General features: G+C 37.9%; 1 protein-coding gene across 4 annotated transcripts in view; it reads right to left on the bottom strand.

Annotated features, from left to right (window-relative positions):
* Positions 1-11,965, bottom strand: part of MROH9 (maestro heat like repeat family member 9) — a 98,877-nt gene extending 86,912 nt beyond the window's left edge. For 2 of the 4 annotated variants that reach the window (XM_032317467.1, XM_032317468.1), the window contains exons 1-2: positions 11,782-11,962; positions 7,817-7,908 (exon numbers count right to left, since the gene is read on the bottom strand). In XM_032317467.1, the coding sequence (XP_032173358.1) occupies positions 7,817-7,871 (55 nt within the window). In that variant the 5' untranslated portion in view covers positions 7,872-7,908; positions 11,782-11,962. Of the gene's footprint in view, positions 1-7,816; positions 7,909-10,433; positions 10,692-11,781 lie in introns of those variants that run through there. The other 2 variants (XR_004279981.1, XM_032317469.1) reach the window with 2 other exon arrangements.
* Positions 11,966-15,726: the final 3,761 nt, after the last annotated feature.

The raw sequence follows: 15,726 nt of genomic DNA, 5'->3' as shown, positions 1-15,726 counted from the left end.
GCACGATAAAACTTCAGATAAATTCATGATGCATGTTACGGAACAACCCTGAGCAAAAAGATTAGGAAACAGAACACAGAACCATGTTAAGAGAATAACAAAATTTAACGAAGTAGTATTTATTCCAAACATACAGGGATGGTTCAGTAAAAGAGAATCTATAACACAATTATTAACATTAATGGCTTTAAAAAGAAGAAAATTTGCATGATAACTTTTGTGGAGGTAAAAAAATCTGATAAAATTTTATGTCTACTCTTTTTTTTTTCTTGAGAGAGAAAGGGAGAGAGAAAATCTTAAGTGGGCTCCTGCCTTGTGTGGAACCCAAAGTAGGACTTGATCTCAAAACACTGAAATCATGACCTGAGCTGAAATCAAGAGTTGGACACATCCAAATGAGCCATCCAGGCATCCCAAGTCTATTCTTGATAACAATTCTTAGTAGAGTAAATATGCGATTAATTCCTTTTTTTTTTTTTAAGATTTTTATTTATTTATTTGACAGACGGAGATCCCAAGCAGGCAGAGAAGCAGGCAGAGAGAGGAAGAAGGCTCCCTGCCGAGCAGAAAGCCTGACGTGGGGCTCAATCCCAGGACCCTGAGATCATGACCTGAGTGGAAGGCAGAGGCTTAACCCACTGAGCCACCCAGGTGCCTTGTGATTAATTTCTTAATGTGATATATAACCACAAAAGCTATGACCAATGTAATAAGGAAATAAGTAGAAGCATTCTCACTGAAGTCAAGAATGAAACAAAGATTTCTGCCACTATCTGGCATTTCTGGATATAGCATCCAGTATTTTTAGAAAATAGAAATAATATACTAAACTTGTAAGGGAAAAATTGTATTATTTTTGAATTATTTACTTCATGGGAAAGAATGCGAGTGCTTTTTAAATTTCTCTGTTATCAGAATGATTATATATATTTTTTGAAGATTTTATTTATTTATTTGACAGACAGAGATCACAAGTAGGCAGAGAGGCAGGCAGAGAGAGGAGGAAGCAGGCTCCCCGCCGAGCAGGGAGCCCGATATGGGACTCTATCCCAGGACCCTGGGATCATGACCTGAGCTGAAGGCAGAGACTCTAACCCACTGAGTCACCCAGGTGCCCCCAGAATGATTATATTGAAGTTATTAGTTACTATGGTGTCTGGTAAAATCCTTTTATACAAATTTTAGGACATGGGATGCTTTGTTTGTTTGAGGAGATAGCCCCTTGATAATCACTTGTATTTCTTCTACTTTAATTGCTCTGTCTAGATTTTCTAGGTCTTCGGAAGTTCTTTAAAAAATTTTTTTGAATAGTTTTAGATTTACAGAAAATTTGTAAAACTAGTACAGAGATCTCATATACCCTTCACACAACTTCCCCTAATGTTAACATCTTACATGATTTGGCATATTTGTCAAAACTAAAAAATATTAGTACAATTATATTCACTGAATTACAGACTTTATTTGGATCTCACCCATTTCTTGTGTTCCAAGGTCCAATCCAGGATCTCACACTGCATTCAGCCATCAGGTCTCCTAGTTTCCCCTAATCTGTAAGTGTTTCACCATCTTCCCTTGTTCATGACCTTGACAGTTTTTCGAAGAATACTGGTCAGGCATTTTGTAGACTATCCCTTGATTTGCATTTATCTGGTGTTTTCCCCATGATGACTGGGAATATAGGTTTTTAGAAAGAATGTAATAGAAGTGAAGTGTCCTTTTATTAGTCTCATTATTGCCTCTTATCAAATTCAGAAATTCAGCTTTGTCTTTATGGATGCCTTCTTTCCTACTGCCTTCCTTGAATTCATTTTTTGTTTATTTTTTTCTAAATTCCTATTCTGGATATTTGATTAAATGTTTTCATTCTTTCTGGTAGTTTGAATGCTTAAGTTTATGGGTCTCTTTTTTAATTAACATATAATGTATTATTTGTTTCAAGGATATAGGTCTGTGATTTATCACTCTTATACAATCATAGCACTCACCATAGCACACACCCTCCCCGGTGTCCATCACACAGCCACCCCATCCCTCCGCTCCAGCAACCCTCAGTTTGTTTCTTGAGATTAAGAGTCTCTTATGGTTTTTGTCCCTCTCTGGTTTCATTTTGTTTCATTTTTCCCTCACTTGCCCTATGATCCTCTGTCTTGTCAAATTCCTCAAATCAGTGAGATCATACGATAATTGTCTTTCTCTGATTGATTTATTTTGTTTAGCGTAATACCATCTACTTCCATCCACTTCATCACAAATAGAAAGATTTCATTTTTTGATGGCTCCATTACATACATTCCATTGTAAAAAATATATATATGCATATATATATAAATATATATAATATATATACAATACAATGTGTATATGTATATACATATATAAAAATATAAATATAAATATTGTACATATACACTACAATGTGTATATGTATATACATATATTTTTATATTTTTTATATGTATATGTATATACATATATAACAATATATGTATATACATATACACATTGTATTGTATATATACATATTGTATATATATATATACATACACACACACATATCTATCTATATATATATTCTCACATCTTCTCAATCCATTCATCTGTTGATGGACATCTAGGCTCTTTCCATAGTTTGGTTATTATGGACATTGCTGCTATAAACATTGAGGTGGATGTGCCCCTTCAGATCACTATATTTTTATCTTTAGGGTAAATATCCAGCAGTGAGATTTCTGGGTTGAAGGGTAGCTCTATTTTGAACTTTTTGAGGAAACTCCATGCTGTTTTCCAGAATGGCTCTACCAGCTTGCATTCCAGCCAACAGCGTAGGAAGGAGGGTTCCCCTTTCTCCACATCCTCTCCAACATCTGTTGTTTCCTGATTTGTTAATTTTAGCCATTCTGACAGGTGTGAGGTGGTATCTCATTGTGATTTTGATTTGTATTTCCCTGTTGCCAAGTGATGTTGAGCACTTTTTCATGTTCTGTTGGTCATTTGGATGTCTTCTTTGCAGAAATGTTTGTTCATGTCTTCTGCCCATTTCTCGATTGGATTATTTATTCTTTGGGTGTTGAGTTTGATAAGTTCTTTATAGAGTTTGGATACTAGCCCTTTATCTGATATGTCATTTGCAAATATCTTCTCCCAGTCGTTCGGTTGTCTTTTGGTTTTGTGGACTGTTTTCTTTACTGTGCAAAAGCTTTTGAACTTTTGATGAAGTCCCCAAAGTTTATTTTTGCCCTTCCTTTCATTGCCTTTGGGGATGTTTCTAGGAAGAAGTTGCTGCAGCTGAGGTCGAAGAGTTTGCTGCCTGTGTTCTCCTTAAGGGTTTTGATGGATTCCTGTCTCACATTGAGGTCTTTCATCCATTTTGAGTCTATTTTTGTGTGTGAGGTAAAGAGATGGTCCATTTCATTCTTCTGCATGTGGTTGTCCAATTTTCCCAACACCATTTGTTTAAGAGACTGTCTTTTTTCCATTGGACATTGTTTCCTCTTTTGTTGAAGATTAGTTGACCATACAGTCGAGGGTCCATTTCTGGGCTCTCTATTCTGTTCCACTGATCCATATGTCTGTCTTTGTGCCAGTACCATACTGTCTTGATCACTACAGCTTTGTAATAGAGCTTGAAGTCTGGAATTGTATGCCACCAGCTTTGGTTTTCTTTTTCAACATTCCTCTGGCTATTTGGGATCTTTTCTGGTTCCATACAAGTTTTAGGATTAATTGTTCCATTTCTTTAAAAAAAGTTGATGTATTTTGATAGGGATTGAATTAAATGTGTAGATTGCTCTAGGTAGTGTAGACATTTTCATAATATTTGTTCTTCCAATCCATGAGCATGGGACATTTTTCCATTTATTTGTGCCTTCCTCAGTGAGTATTCTATAGTTTTTTGAGTACAGATTCTTTGCCTCTTTGGTTAGATTTATTCCTAGGAATTTTATGGGTTTGGCTGCCATGAGAGGGGCATAGATATTTAAAATTGTTAGATCTTCTTTTTTGGACAGATCCTTTAAGTATATAAGGTGTAGTGTCCTTCTTCGTCTCTTATTATAGTCTTTTTTTAAAAAAAAGATTTTTATTTATTTATTTGAGAGAGAGAGACCACTAGTAGGCAGAGAGGCAGGCGGGGGCAGGGGGAGCACGCTTCTTACAGAGCAGAGAGCCAATGCAGGGCTCGATCCCAGGACCCTGGGACCATGACCCAAGCCAAAGGCAGAGGCTTAACCCACTGAACCATCCAGGTGCCCCTTATTATAGTCTTTGGCTTAAAATCTAATTTGTCTGATATAAGCCATCCCACCTTTCTTTTGACATCCATTAACATGGTAAATTGTTTTCCACTCCCTCACTTTAAATCTGGAGGTGTCTTTGGGTTTAACATGAGTTTCTTGCAGATAGCATATCAATGCGTCTTGGTTTTTTTAAAAATATATTTTATTTATTTATTTGACAGAGATCACAAGTAGGCAGAGAGGCAGGCAGAGAGAGGAAGAAGCAGGCTTCCCTCAGAGCAGAGAGCCCTATGTGGGGCTTGATCCCAGGACCCTGGGATCATAACTCGAGCCAAAGGCAGAGGCTTTAACCCACTGGGCCAGCCAGGCGCCCTGGTCTTGTTTTTTTAAATCCATTCTGATACCCTGTGCCTTTTGATTGGGAGCATTTAGCCCATTTACATTCAGGCTAACTATTGAAAGATATGAATTTAGTGCCATTGTCTTGCCTGTAAGGTGACTGTTACTGTATATTGTCTCTGTTCTTTTCTGGTCTGTTACTTTTAGCCTCTCTCTTTGCTTAGAGGACCTTCTTCAATATTTCCTGTAGGGCTGGTTTGGTGTTTGCAAATTCTTTTAGTTTTTGTTGGTCCTGGAAGTTTTTTTATCTCTCCTTCTATTTTCAATGACAGCCTAGCTGGATATAGTATTCTTGGCTGCATATTTTTGTCATTTAGTGCTCTGAATATATCATGCCAGTCCTTTCTGGCCTGCCAGGTCTCTGTGGCTAGGTCTATTTCCAATCCAATATTTCTACCATTATATGTTACAGATCTCTTGTCCCAAACTGTTTTCAGGATTTTCTCTTTTTCTGTGAGAATTGTGAGTTTTCCTGTTAGATGATGGGGTGTTGACCGATTTTTATTGACTTTGCGGGGGGTTCCCTGTGCTTCCTGGATTTTGATGCTTTTTCCCTTCACCAAATTAGGGAAATTCTCTGCTATAGTTTGCTCCCATATTCCTTCTGCCCCACCCCCCCTTCTTCTTCTTCTGGGATCCTAATTATTCTAATATTGTTTCATCTTATGGTATCACTTATCTCTTGAATTCTCCCCTCGTGGTATGTTGTTATTTATCTTTTTCTCAGCTTATTTATTCTCCATCATTTGGTTTTCTATATCACCAATTATCTCTTCTGCCTCATTTATCCTAGCAGTAAGAGCCTCCATTTTTTATTGCACCTCATTTATAGTTTTTTTTTTTATTTCAACATGGTTAGATTTTAGCTCTTTTATTTCTTTAGAAAGGTATTCTCTAGTATCTTGTACGCTTTTTTTTCAGGCCCAGCTAGTATCTTTATAATCATCATTCTGAACTCTAGTTCCAACATCTTACTAATGTCCCTATTGATTAGGTCCCTAGCCACTGATACCACCTCTTGTTCTTCTTCTTTTTTTTTTTATAGGTGAGTTTTTCCTCTATTATTTTGTCTGGAGAAGAATAGATGAATGAGAGAACAAAATGCTAAAAGGGTAACAACAATCCCAGAAAAATATACACTAAATAAATCAGAAGAGACCCAAAACCAGGGGGAAAAGAAAGAAAAAATATATATATATGTATATATATATATATATATACATATATATAATCAGGCTACTAAATAGAACAGAGCCACACACTTGATTTTGGGAGTATTTTGGTCTGTTAGAATATACTGCCTTCCAAAATTTTAAAGAAAGGAAAACTTATAGATATAAAGAAATCAGGGTAAATATGATGAAGGGATAGACTATGACTATGATGATGAAAATTAAAAAAGATTCTAAAAAAGGAATTGATGAGGATTTGGTTAAAAAAAGAAAGAAAAAAATTGAAAAAAAAAAAAAAAGAGAGAATGTGATCAGGCAGGAGATTAGAACAAAGCCATACACTAGGTTTAGTGTATATTTTGGGATGTTAAAAGAAAATGTACCCCAAAATTTTAAAGGAAGAAAAACTTATATGTAAACAAAAAAATAAGGTTAAATACAATGAAGGGATAGACTATGACTATAAAAATGAAAAAAATGATTTTTAAAAACATATTGATAAGATAAAATAGTTTAAAAAAAGTTAAAATAGGGAAGAGGAAAAATTTTAAAAAGAGAAAAAGAAAAAGTAATGAAAATTTTAAAAATTAAACTTTGAAAGACTAAAGAATCATGGGGGGAAAGCCATGAATTCTATGTGCTGTTTTCCCCTAGCATTGGTATTTTGCAGTTCTCATTCATCAGTAGACTTGGTCTCGGCTGGACGTTCTTGATGATCTTCTGCAGGAGGGGCCTGTTGTCCTGATTCTCAATTGTCTTTGCCTGAGGAGGAATTGCACCGCCCTTGGCAGGGGCCGGGCTAAGCGATCTGCTTGGGTTCGCGCGCTCGGAGCTTTGGTTCCCTGCGCGCTTTCCGTACCGCGTTGGAGGACGGGAATGAAGATGGCGGCGGCCTAGTCTCAGGCCAGAGGAGCCGAGAGCTGGGGCCCATCCTCAGTGCGACCTCGGAGAAAAGCCGTCAGTCCCTCCCCTCTCCTTGGTCTCTGGCCGTGCTCCGAGCTCCCCCGGCTCGTGACCCAGCGTTTCTGTCTCTGGTGCGCGGGGCCCCATTTGGAGTCTCTAAACCCGGCGGATCCTGCCGCGCAGCCTCGCTGCTCCTCCCAGAGAAGGAACGGGGTCTCCCCGGACAAGCGGCGCCACGGACCGCGGCGTACGGCCACCCGAGCTGAGAGCCCCTCCTCGGCTCCGTCTCCATCCCCGGCTGCCCCGCTCCGACACCCGGGAGCTCTGCCGCCCTCGGACATCCCCGTCCTCCTGCGACCCCGAGGGACCCGAGACCACACGGTCCCCGCGAGGCCTCCACCCCGCGGAGCCCCTGGAGCGACGTCCCGCCGCGCCGACTTCGGATCGTTGGGATTCGGCCGCGCTGCTCTCCCCTGCCGGTAAGTGGCCCCTCCGACCCCGTCCGTCTTCCCGCGTATACACCGCGTCAGCCTCACTTCTCCGCGCGCGCGACCTTCCAGAAAGCGGTCGTTTTTCTGTTCCTAGAATCGGCGCTGCTGAGTTCATAGGTGTTCAGGGGGGTCTGGTCGCTGTCTAGCCGAACTCCTGGGGCGACCCGGGCGCGTGGCCGGCTCCCGCGCAGGTGGCGGGTTTCCTCTGCGGCTCCCGCGCAGGTGGCGGGTTTCCTCTGCGCACGGCTGTGGCGGCGTCTGCGCGCTCTAGACCCTGCGATGCTGTGCCACCCGAGTCTGGAATGTCAGTGTTCGTTTCGTCTTTGACCCAAGAATTGTTTAAAATAGACTCGTTTCGATGGCACATGGTAGGTTGCTTTTTGGTTTGTGTCCTAAGTTCAGCCTTACTTTGTAATGTTTTGCTTTGTGATCAGAGAGTCTTTTTGCTATTTCTACATTTTGGAACTGGTACAGAAATTTCTAACCTGACACGGTTATCTTTTGCGGCTAGGCCCTTGGTGGGCATTCGAGAAAAGGTCGATTCTCTGTGTTTATGATTCAGGATTGATAGAGGATCTTCGCACACAACCTACACACACACACGCACACTTACCTTTGTCTTTGCTGTGTCTTAAATTCTTACTTGCTTTCTGATTCTTTGATGTCATGCTGACAAAGGTGAGTTAAAGTCTTCTACTACTCATACTGCAAAAGAATGTTTTCTATTAGTACCTAAGCCAGTAACTGTCTTATAGTTTGTTGTACTTTACCATTTCGATGCTACTCTGTTACATGGAATATATACTGTATTAATTTTCGTTGCTGTGTAACAAATTGCTACAAGCTTAACGGCTTACAAAACACCCATTTATTTTCTGACGGTTTCTGTAGGTCAGAGGATTCGGCTCTGGGTAGGATCTCTGGAGGCTGGAATGGAAGTGTTGGCAGGGAATGGTATCTCATTTGAGACTTAGGATCCTCTCCAAGCCTTTGGGTTGGCAGAAATCAGTTCCTTGAGACTGTGAAACATGACCACTCTTGCTGGCTGTGTCTGAGTGCCTCTTTCAGCTCCGAGAAGCCATCCCCGGACACATGGGCAGCGCCTTCTTACGCTCCAACATTTGGCTTTCATCTCCCACCTTTAGACCTAGACTTGTGTCAAGCCCGCGTGGGTAATACACATTTTATTAACTCAAAGTCATTTGCCTAATAACTTCCACTAAAACTGTAAAATCCCTTTTACCATGTTATGGAACATAGTAATATCCCATCACAGCCAGAGCCACAGCCCATATCCTCCATTACCTTTACAGCATCAAGGGGAGGGAGTTACTCAAGACAGATACTGATAGACAAGAATATGGGGGCACGTACAATTCTTCCTATGTAGATTTTTGTAATTATTTTATCTTCATTATGGTTTGTAAATTTTTTTCATTATGTACTGCTTTAAAAAATCACATTTAATGCTTTAAAGTTTATTTCGAAGTGTGGGATTCAAGGCTATCTGGATTAAGATCTCAACTCCTAAATTGTTTTCATGATTGCTTGTTTACACTTTCCTGGAATGCTTTGGTCCCATCTTTTTATTTACAACCTTTTTGAGAAATTTTATTTTATAAATGTCCCCAATATTTAGCATATTTAGGGGGTATTTGTAATTCATCCAGATTCTTTTTTTCTTATAGGTGAGTTTTGATTTATTTACATAACATATGTGGATTTTACTTTTGTTGTTTGAAGAAGACTTTTTGTAATGTATTTATTTCTCAGAACTTTAGAGTGAATCTTTTGATTCCCAACTGTGACCAAGGATGAAATTTTTGAAATCAAAGATGAGTTTTTATTTCCTCCCCTCTGTCATTCACCATATAATTTTAATTGATTACTTGATGAAACTTTATGCCTTTCTGTTTGTATTACAGTTGACCCTTGAACAATATGGGTTTGAACTGTGTGAGCCCACTCACACATGAATTTTTTTCAGTGAATACCATAGAGTACTGTTAGTGTATTTTCTCTTCCTTACGTTCTTAATAATGTTTTCTTTTCTCTAGCTTACTTTATTGTAAGAATATAAAATGTAATACAAATAATATACAAAATATATGTCAGTTGACTGAGTCAGTAAGGCTTCCACTCGACAGTAGGCTATTAGAAGTTAGGTTTGGGGGACTCAATAGTTATATGCGCGTTTTTGACCACACAGAGGTTGGTGCCCCTAACCACTGTGTTGTCAAGGGTTTACTGTACCTGATTACTTATTAACCCCTAAGTTTTAATACTGATGAAATCAATGTCCTGATATTACCTTCCCTGTTATTTTCTAGTTTTTATGTGTTAATTTTATCATTTCTATATTTTCAAAGTTTATATTTCCATTCAGTTCTGAAATAATAATTATAATAATCTTCACTTTCCTTTATGTCTTAGTTCGGTATCAAGCTAAAGTCACTGTATACTGCCATGCCTTGTCCCTTCATATCTAACTGGGTTAAAGTTCACTTTCTGCTAGTCTATTGAAGAAGGGAGTCACACTCCTTAAGTTCTTTCATGTTAAAAAAAGTGTGTTACATTCACTCCAAACTGAACCCTGGCTGGACATAGCATTCTCAGGCCACATGTTTTCCTCAAGGATTCTGGAAGCACAGCTCCACTGTCATCTAGCGTTGCTATGGAATGACAAAGGTGAGCTGAGTTTTTTCTTCTCTTGTATAGGTTAATGGAACATTTTTCCTTTCCCTGGATTTCCAGTTCTTTGTCTCTGAAAATCAGTAACTTTACTGGGATATAACTCACCATTGGTTGTCCTGAGTTAATTTTTCTGGGGACATAATCTGCTTTTCAATCTGTATAATCATGGGAAGTTTTATTAAAATTTTTATTGAAATAGTTTCTTCTCTTCTGCCATTTTGGTTCTCTTCCTTGGTGATGCCAATGGTCTTATATTCAATCTCTTTTAAAAAGTCTTTCTAGTTGACGCGATCTTGTCCTTAATGCTCCTTATCATGTTTTAAGTAATGTTTATTTTCTTTGTACTATTTCTGAAAGGCCCTTTGGTTTTGTAGAATATTTTTTCCCATCCACTCTTTTCTCCTAAACTCTTATATCTCTATTTCGAGATCATATTATCTAGATAAAATTGTTTCACTAAATTATAAAGTTTTTTTCATTTGTTCTGTGAAAATAGTTTTTAAAATTAATGTAATTATAATTTGTTTTTATATTACCTTTCTGTTCTTTTTTCTTGTGAAATCTTTGTTTACATCCTCTGTTGATTCCTCTTTAATTATTACTCAGTATTGAACGAGGTGAGCTGTCCTCAGAGTGAATGTTTGCTGGCCTTTCACATGGAGGAATTCCCTTCCCGACCTAGAATCGTGTGTGTGAACTGCTCTTTTCGAAGCCTTATTCTTCTCTTCTCCATTATTTGATCCTGGTGACTTCGAAGCTACAGAATTTTTCCCATCCATCCTGACCCATCTGCAATAATGGCTTATCTTTGTGACTCATGCAGCCACGCCAGCTGATCCTGGGTTCAAAACTAGAACCAAAGAGTATTCGTTCCCAGGGAGGTATTTCTGGATCCAAATATGTGAACAAAAGCTTCATTCCAGAGATGATGTATGTGTTCACAATTTAGTTCTTTTTTCATTAATGGAGTATTTTCAGATGTTTCAAACATTTCATATTTTACTAAGTAGATACTGCTAGTCTACCCTACCAAAGGCTTTGCTTTAGCAAAAATTTATTCTTTAAAATTCTCACAGGATTAAATGCATACATGAATAAATTTTAGGACAGATACAGAATTGTCACCTTGATACAAATTTTGTTATTCTGTTACCGTGTGTGTAGGGTTTATTTTAGTAAATAAATTGTGATTAGCAAATTTTTTTTATGCCAAAACTATTTAGCCCCATGGGCTTTTTACTGCCTGCTGGATTTGTTTCCTGACCCCTTGGAATCCAGCTTCATTGAAGAAAATGAAGTGTTTTCTGGAGGAGAGTTTAATTTTAGACTTTGAGTGCTTGGGGTGGGACCAAACTTTGGTGAAAGTCAACTGATAGGTGGTTTAGGTGGCCATGAGGTAACGTAGGTGCTCAAATGCCTGCAAAGCAGGAGAAAATGTGGGCAGATGGTGGAAAAGATGATAGACATGAAATTGGGAAGTCAGTTAACAAAGATGAAGTCTTCCAATTGGCAAATTTGGTAAGAACTTTAGAAGACGGTGTATGGTGAAGTAAAGTCTAATATGCCCACAATTCTTTCTTTTAACAACAAAAACTAAGAAAAGGAGTCATGTTAGAAAGAAGACAGGCTTTGGGTTCCTGGGTGGCTCAGTTGTTTAGCCAACTGCCTTCAGCTCAGGTCATAGTCCTAGAGTCCTGGGATCCAGTCCCGCATCAGGCTCTCTGCTCGGTGTGGAGTCTACTCCCTCTGACCCTCCCCTCCTCATGCTCTTTCTCTCTCTCCCAAATGAATAAATAAAATCTTTTAAAAATATATATTTAAAAAAAGAAAGAAAGAAGACAAGCTTTGATTGCCGAGAGGATTAGTAGGAGAAAAAGTACTTACTTGTGTGTAACTTCTGTAATTGTCAGTAAGGCACGGTAGCGAAGAGATACTCAAGTGTTTGATCTCTTAGTCAAAGGTAAAATACTCTAGCGACTGAAGGAATCTTTTGAGATGTTGTCATTTGTCATGGTAACCATATATTTCAGAGGTTCCATTCTGGAATGGGTGTGGTTGGTTCCTGCCTAGAAAGTAGCAGTTAATGCTCACCTGTCACTTGAAGAGGGAAGCTTCTGGTTCATTCATTACCGGCACTGAAAGGTAGTTTTGCAAACCACCATCCCAATAGAAGGTGGGCAGTGAGTAGGAATAAAAATTCACAGAAAGGGAAAACTGATCAAGAATTATTAAGAGATACTTAAGCTGCCTTCATGTCCTCAAAATGCAAACCAATGAAATACCATTTCACAACAAACAAGTAAAAATAAAATGTAAGATATAATTCATATTCCATAAAATTCATTTTTTAAAGTGTGCAATTCAATAGTTTAAAAATATGTTTTAAATAGAGTCGAGCAACCATCCAAACTATCTAATTTTAGAATATTTTCATCACTCCCAAGTGAAACCCTGTGTCCATTAACAATTATTCATTGTCTCCTTCCTCCAGCATCGGTCAGTCACCAATCTATTTTTTGTCTCCATGGATTTGCCCATTCTGGACACTTCATGTAAATGGAATTACATAGCATATAGACTTTTGTGGCTGCCCTCACTCACTCCGCACAGTGATTTTGAAATACATCCATGTTGCAGCACGTGTCGGCACTGCCTTCCTTCGTGCGGCCCCTGTTCCATGGCATGGATCTGCCACACTTGGCTTATCCGTTTATCGGTTACTGTACACTTGGGTTCTTTTGTCCTTTGTGGCTATGACGATTAACACTGATATGAACATTTATGTACAAGGGTTTGGGTGAGCATGTTTTTATTTCTTTTCTGAGAAGAAGAGTTGCTGGTTCATATGGTAACTTTATTTTTAATGTTTCGAAGAACTACAAATTGCTTTCCAAGATGGCTTCACCATTTCAGAATCTCATCAGCAATGTCTGAGGGCTCCAGTTTCCCCATATGCTTGCGAACAATTGATATTGTCATTTTTATTACTATTATTATAGCCTTCCCAGTGGGTGTGAAGTGGTATCTCATTGGAATTTTGATTTGTATCTCCCTAACAACAGATTATGGTTGGCACGTTTTCTTTTTCTACTAATTAGCCATTTGTGTGTCTTCTTTGGAGATAAGTCTACTTATGACCTCTGCTTATTTTTAAATTGAGTTACTTATCTTTTTATTGTTGAGTTATAAGTGCTTTTTCATGTATTCTGGGTACTAGACACTTACCAGATATATGATTTGCAAATATTTTCTCCCGTTCTGTGAATTCTTCTTTCTTTAAAAGATTTGATTTATTTATTTGACAGAGAGAGAGACAGCAAGAGAGGGAACACAACCAGGGGGAGTGGGAGAGGGAGAAGCAGGCTTCCTGCTGAGTAGGGAGCCTGATGCAGGGTTAGGTCCTGGGACTCAGGGATCGTGACCTGAGCTGAAGGCAGATGCTGCTTAATGACTGAGCCACCTAGGCACCCCATTCTGTGAATTCTTAATAGTAGCCATTGAACCATGACAGTTTCTAATTTTGATAAATTCCAATTTATCTATTTACTCTTGTTGTGTTTTTGATGTCTCATCTCAGAAAAACTTGCTTAAACCAACTTCACTAAGTTTAAACCTATGTTTTCTTCTAAGAGTTTAATGATTTAGGTCTTACATTTAGGTTCTTTATGAGTTTTGAGTTAATTTTAGTACATGATGTAAAAATAGGAGCATAACTTCATTCTTTTGTGTATCTATTTATTGCTACCATTTCTTAAAAAGGCCATTTTTCCCCTATTGAATGGTCTTGACATTGTTATTGAAAATAAATTGACTAAAATGGTAAGGATTCATTTCTGGATACAGTTCTGTCTCACTGATCTATATGTCCATCCTATGTCAGTATTACACTGTCTTGATTACCATAGCTTTTAATTTAATTATTATCAATTAATTATCAATTAATTAATTTAAATATTTTATTTATTTATTTGACAGCGAGAGAGGGAACACAAGGAGGGGGTAGTGGGAGAGGGAGAAGCAGGCTTCCTGAGGAGCAGGGAGCCCGATGCGGGGCTTGATCCCAGGACCCTGGGGTCATGACCTGAGCCAAAGCCAGATGCTTAACCCACTGAGCCACCCAGGTGCCCCAACTGTGGCTTTTTAGTAAGCTTTAAAGTCACTCACTGTAAGTCCTCCAACTTTGACCTTTTTTTTCAAGATTGTCTTGAGCATTCTGGGTTCCTTCCATTTCTGTATGTATTTCAGGATCAACTTGTCAGTTCCTACAGTGAATACAGTGGGGATTTTGGTAAGGATTACCTCAAATTGGGGAATGTTGCCATCTTAATGATATTACGTTCTGATACATGAACAGGGGATGTCTTTCCATTTATTTATCTCCCATTGTTTTGTGGTTTTCAGTCTACAAGTCTTGTATTTCTCCCATTAAATTCACACCTAAATGTTTATTCTTTTTAATGTGATTCTGCAATTGACTTGTCTTCATTTTATTTTTGGATTGTTCACTGCTAATGTGTAAAAATATAAGTGATTTTTACATACAAGATCTTTTTTATCTGCAAGTGAGAATAGTTTTCCTTCTTTCTTTCCACTTTGAATGCTTTTCTTTACTTGCCTAATTATCTTGGTGAGAAGCTCCCATACCATGTTGACCTTGTAGATGTGGATGGAAGTAGTGAAGGATTTCAATCTTTTACCACCAAGTATGGTATCAGCTGTGGGTTTTCCTAGATTCTTTTTATTAGGTCGAGGAAGTTCCCTTTTATTCTTAGTTTGTTCAATGTTTTTAACATGAATGAAATGGTGTTAAGTTTTGTCAGATGCTTTTTTGTGTTGATTGAGGTGCTCATAAGGTTATTGTTTTTTATTATATTAACATGGTATTTTGCCTTGGTTTTTGGATGACAAATCAATAGTGTCTTTACAAAATAAGTTCTGCTTGATCGTGGTATATAATCCTTTTAATATGCTGCTAGATTCTACTAGCTATTGCTAGATTGCTACTATTTTGTTGAGGAATTTTTACATCTCTATTCATAAAAGTTATTGATCTATAGTTTTCTTGAGATGTCTTTGCCTGGTTTTGGTGTCGAAATAATGCTGGGCTCATAGAATGAATTGGGCAATGTTCAGTCCTTTTTTTTTTTTTTTTTTTGAGAAGGGTTTATAAAGAATTGATGCTGATTTGTCTTTAAATACTTGGCAGAGTTCACCGGTAAAGCCATCTGGTCCTGAGGGGGTTTTTTTGGTAGGAGGGTTTTGATTATTAATTTAGTCTCTTGTTAAAATTCTATTCAATTATTTTCTACTTTTTGAGAAGTTTTGATAATATGTGTCTCTCTAGAAATCTGTCCCTTTCATCTATGTTATTTAATTTGTTGTTACACAACTGTTCAGCATATGCCCTTATAATCCTTTCAATTTCTGTAAAGTTAGTAGTAATGTCCTCTCACCATTTATTCTAGTCATCTGAGTTTCTTCCTTTTGTCTTGGGCAATATAGCAAAAGGTTTATCAACTGATAATCAATTATCAATTTATCAGTTGCTATCTTTTCAAACAAAAAACTTTTAGTTTCAATTAGTTTCTCTCCCCCCCCACCAACTCTTTTTCATTCATGTTCAGCCCAAGCTTTATTGTTTTTTTCTTTCTGCTAGTTTTGGATTAGTTTGCTTTTCTCTTAACTCTGGTTTTTAAGGTACAAAGTTAAGTTGTTGACTTGATATCCCTTTGCTTTCTTAACATAGGTATTTACTCATATAAATATAGCCGTTCACACTGAAGGAGCTTGAGTCAGGTGAAACGAACCCTGTGAATGGTAATTTTTAGG

This window comes from Mustela erminea, chromosome 17, assembly GCF_009829155.1.
Source record: "Mustela erminea isolate mMusErm1 chromosome 17, mMusErm1.Pri, whole genome shotgun sequence".
NCBI lineage: Eukaryota > Metazoa > Chordata > Mammalia > Carnivora > Mustelidae > Mustela > Mustela erminea.
Note: the sequence above shows the minus strand (reverse complement) of the source record. Positions and strands in the feature narration are given on the sequence as shown.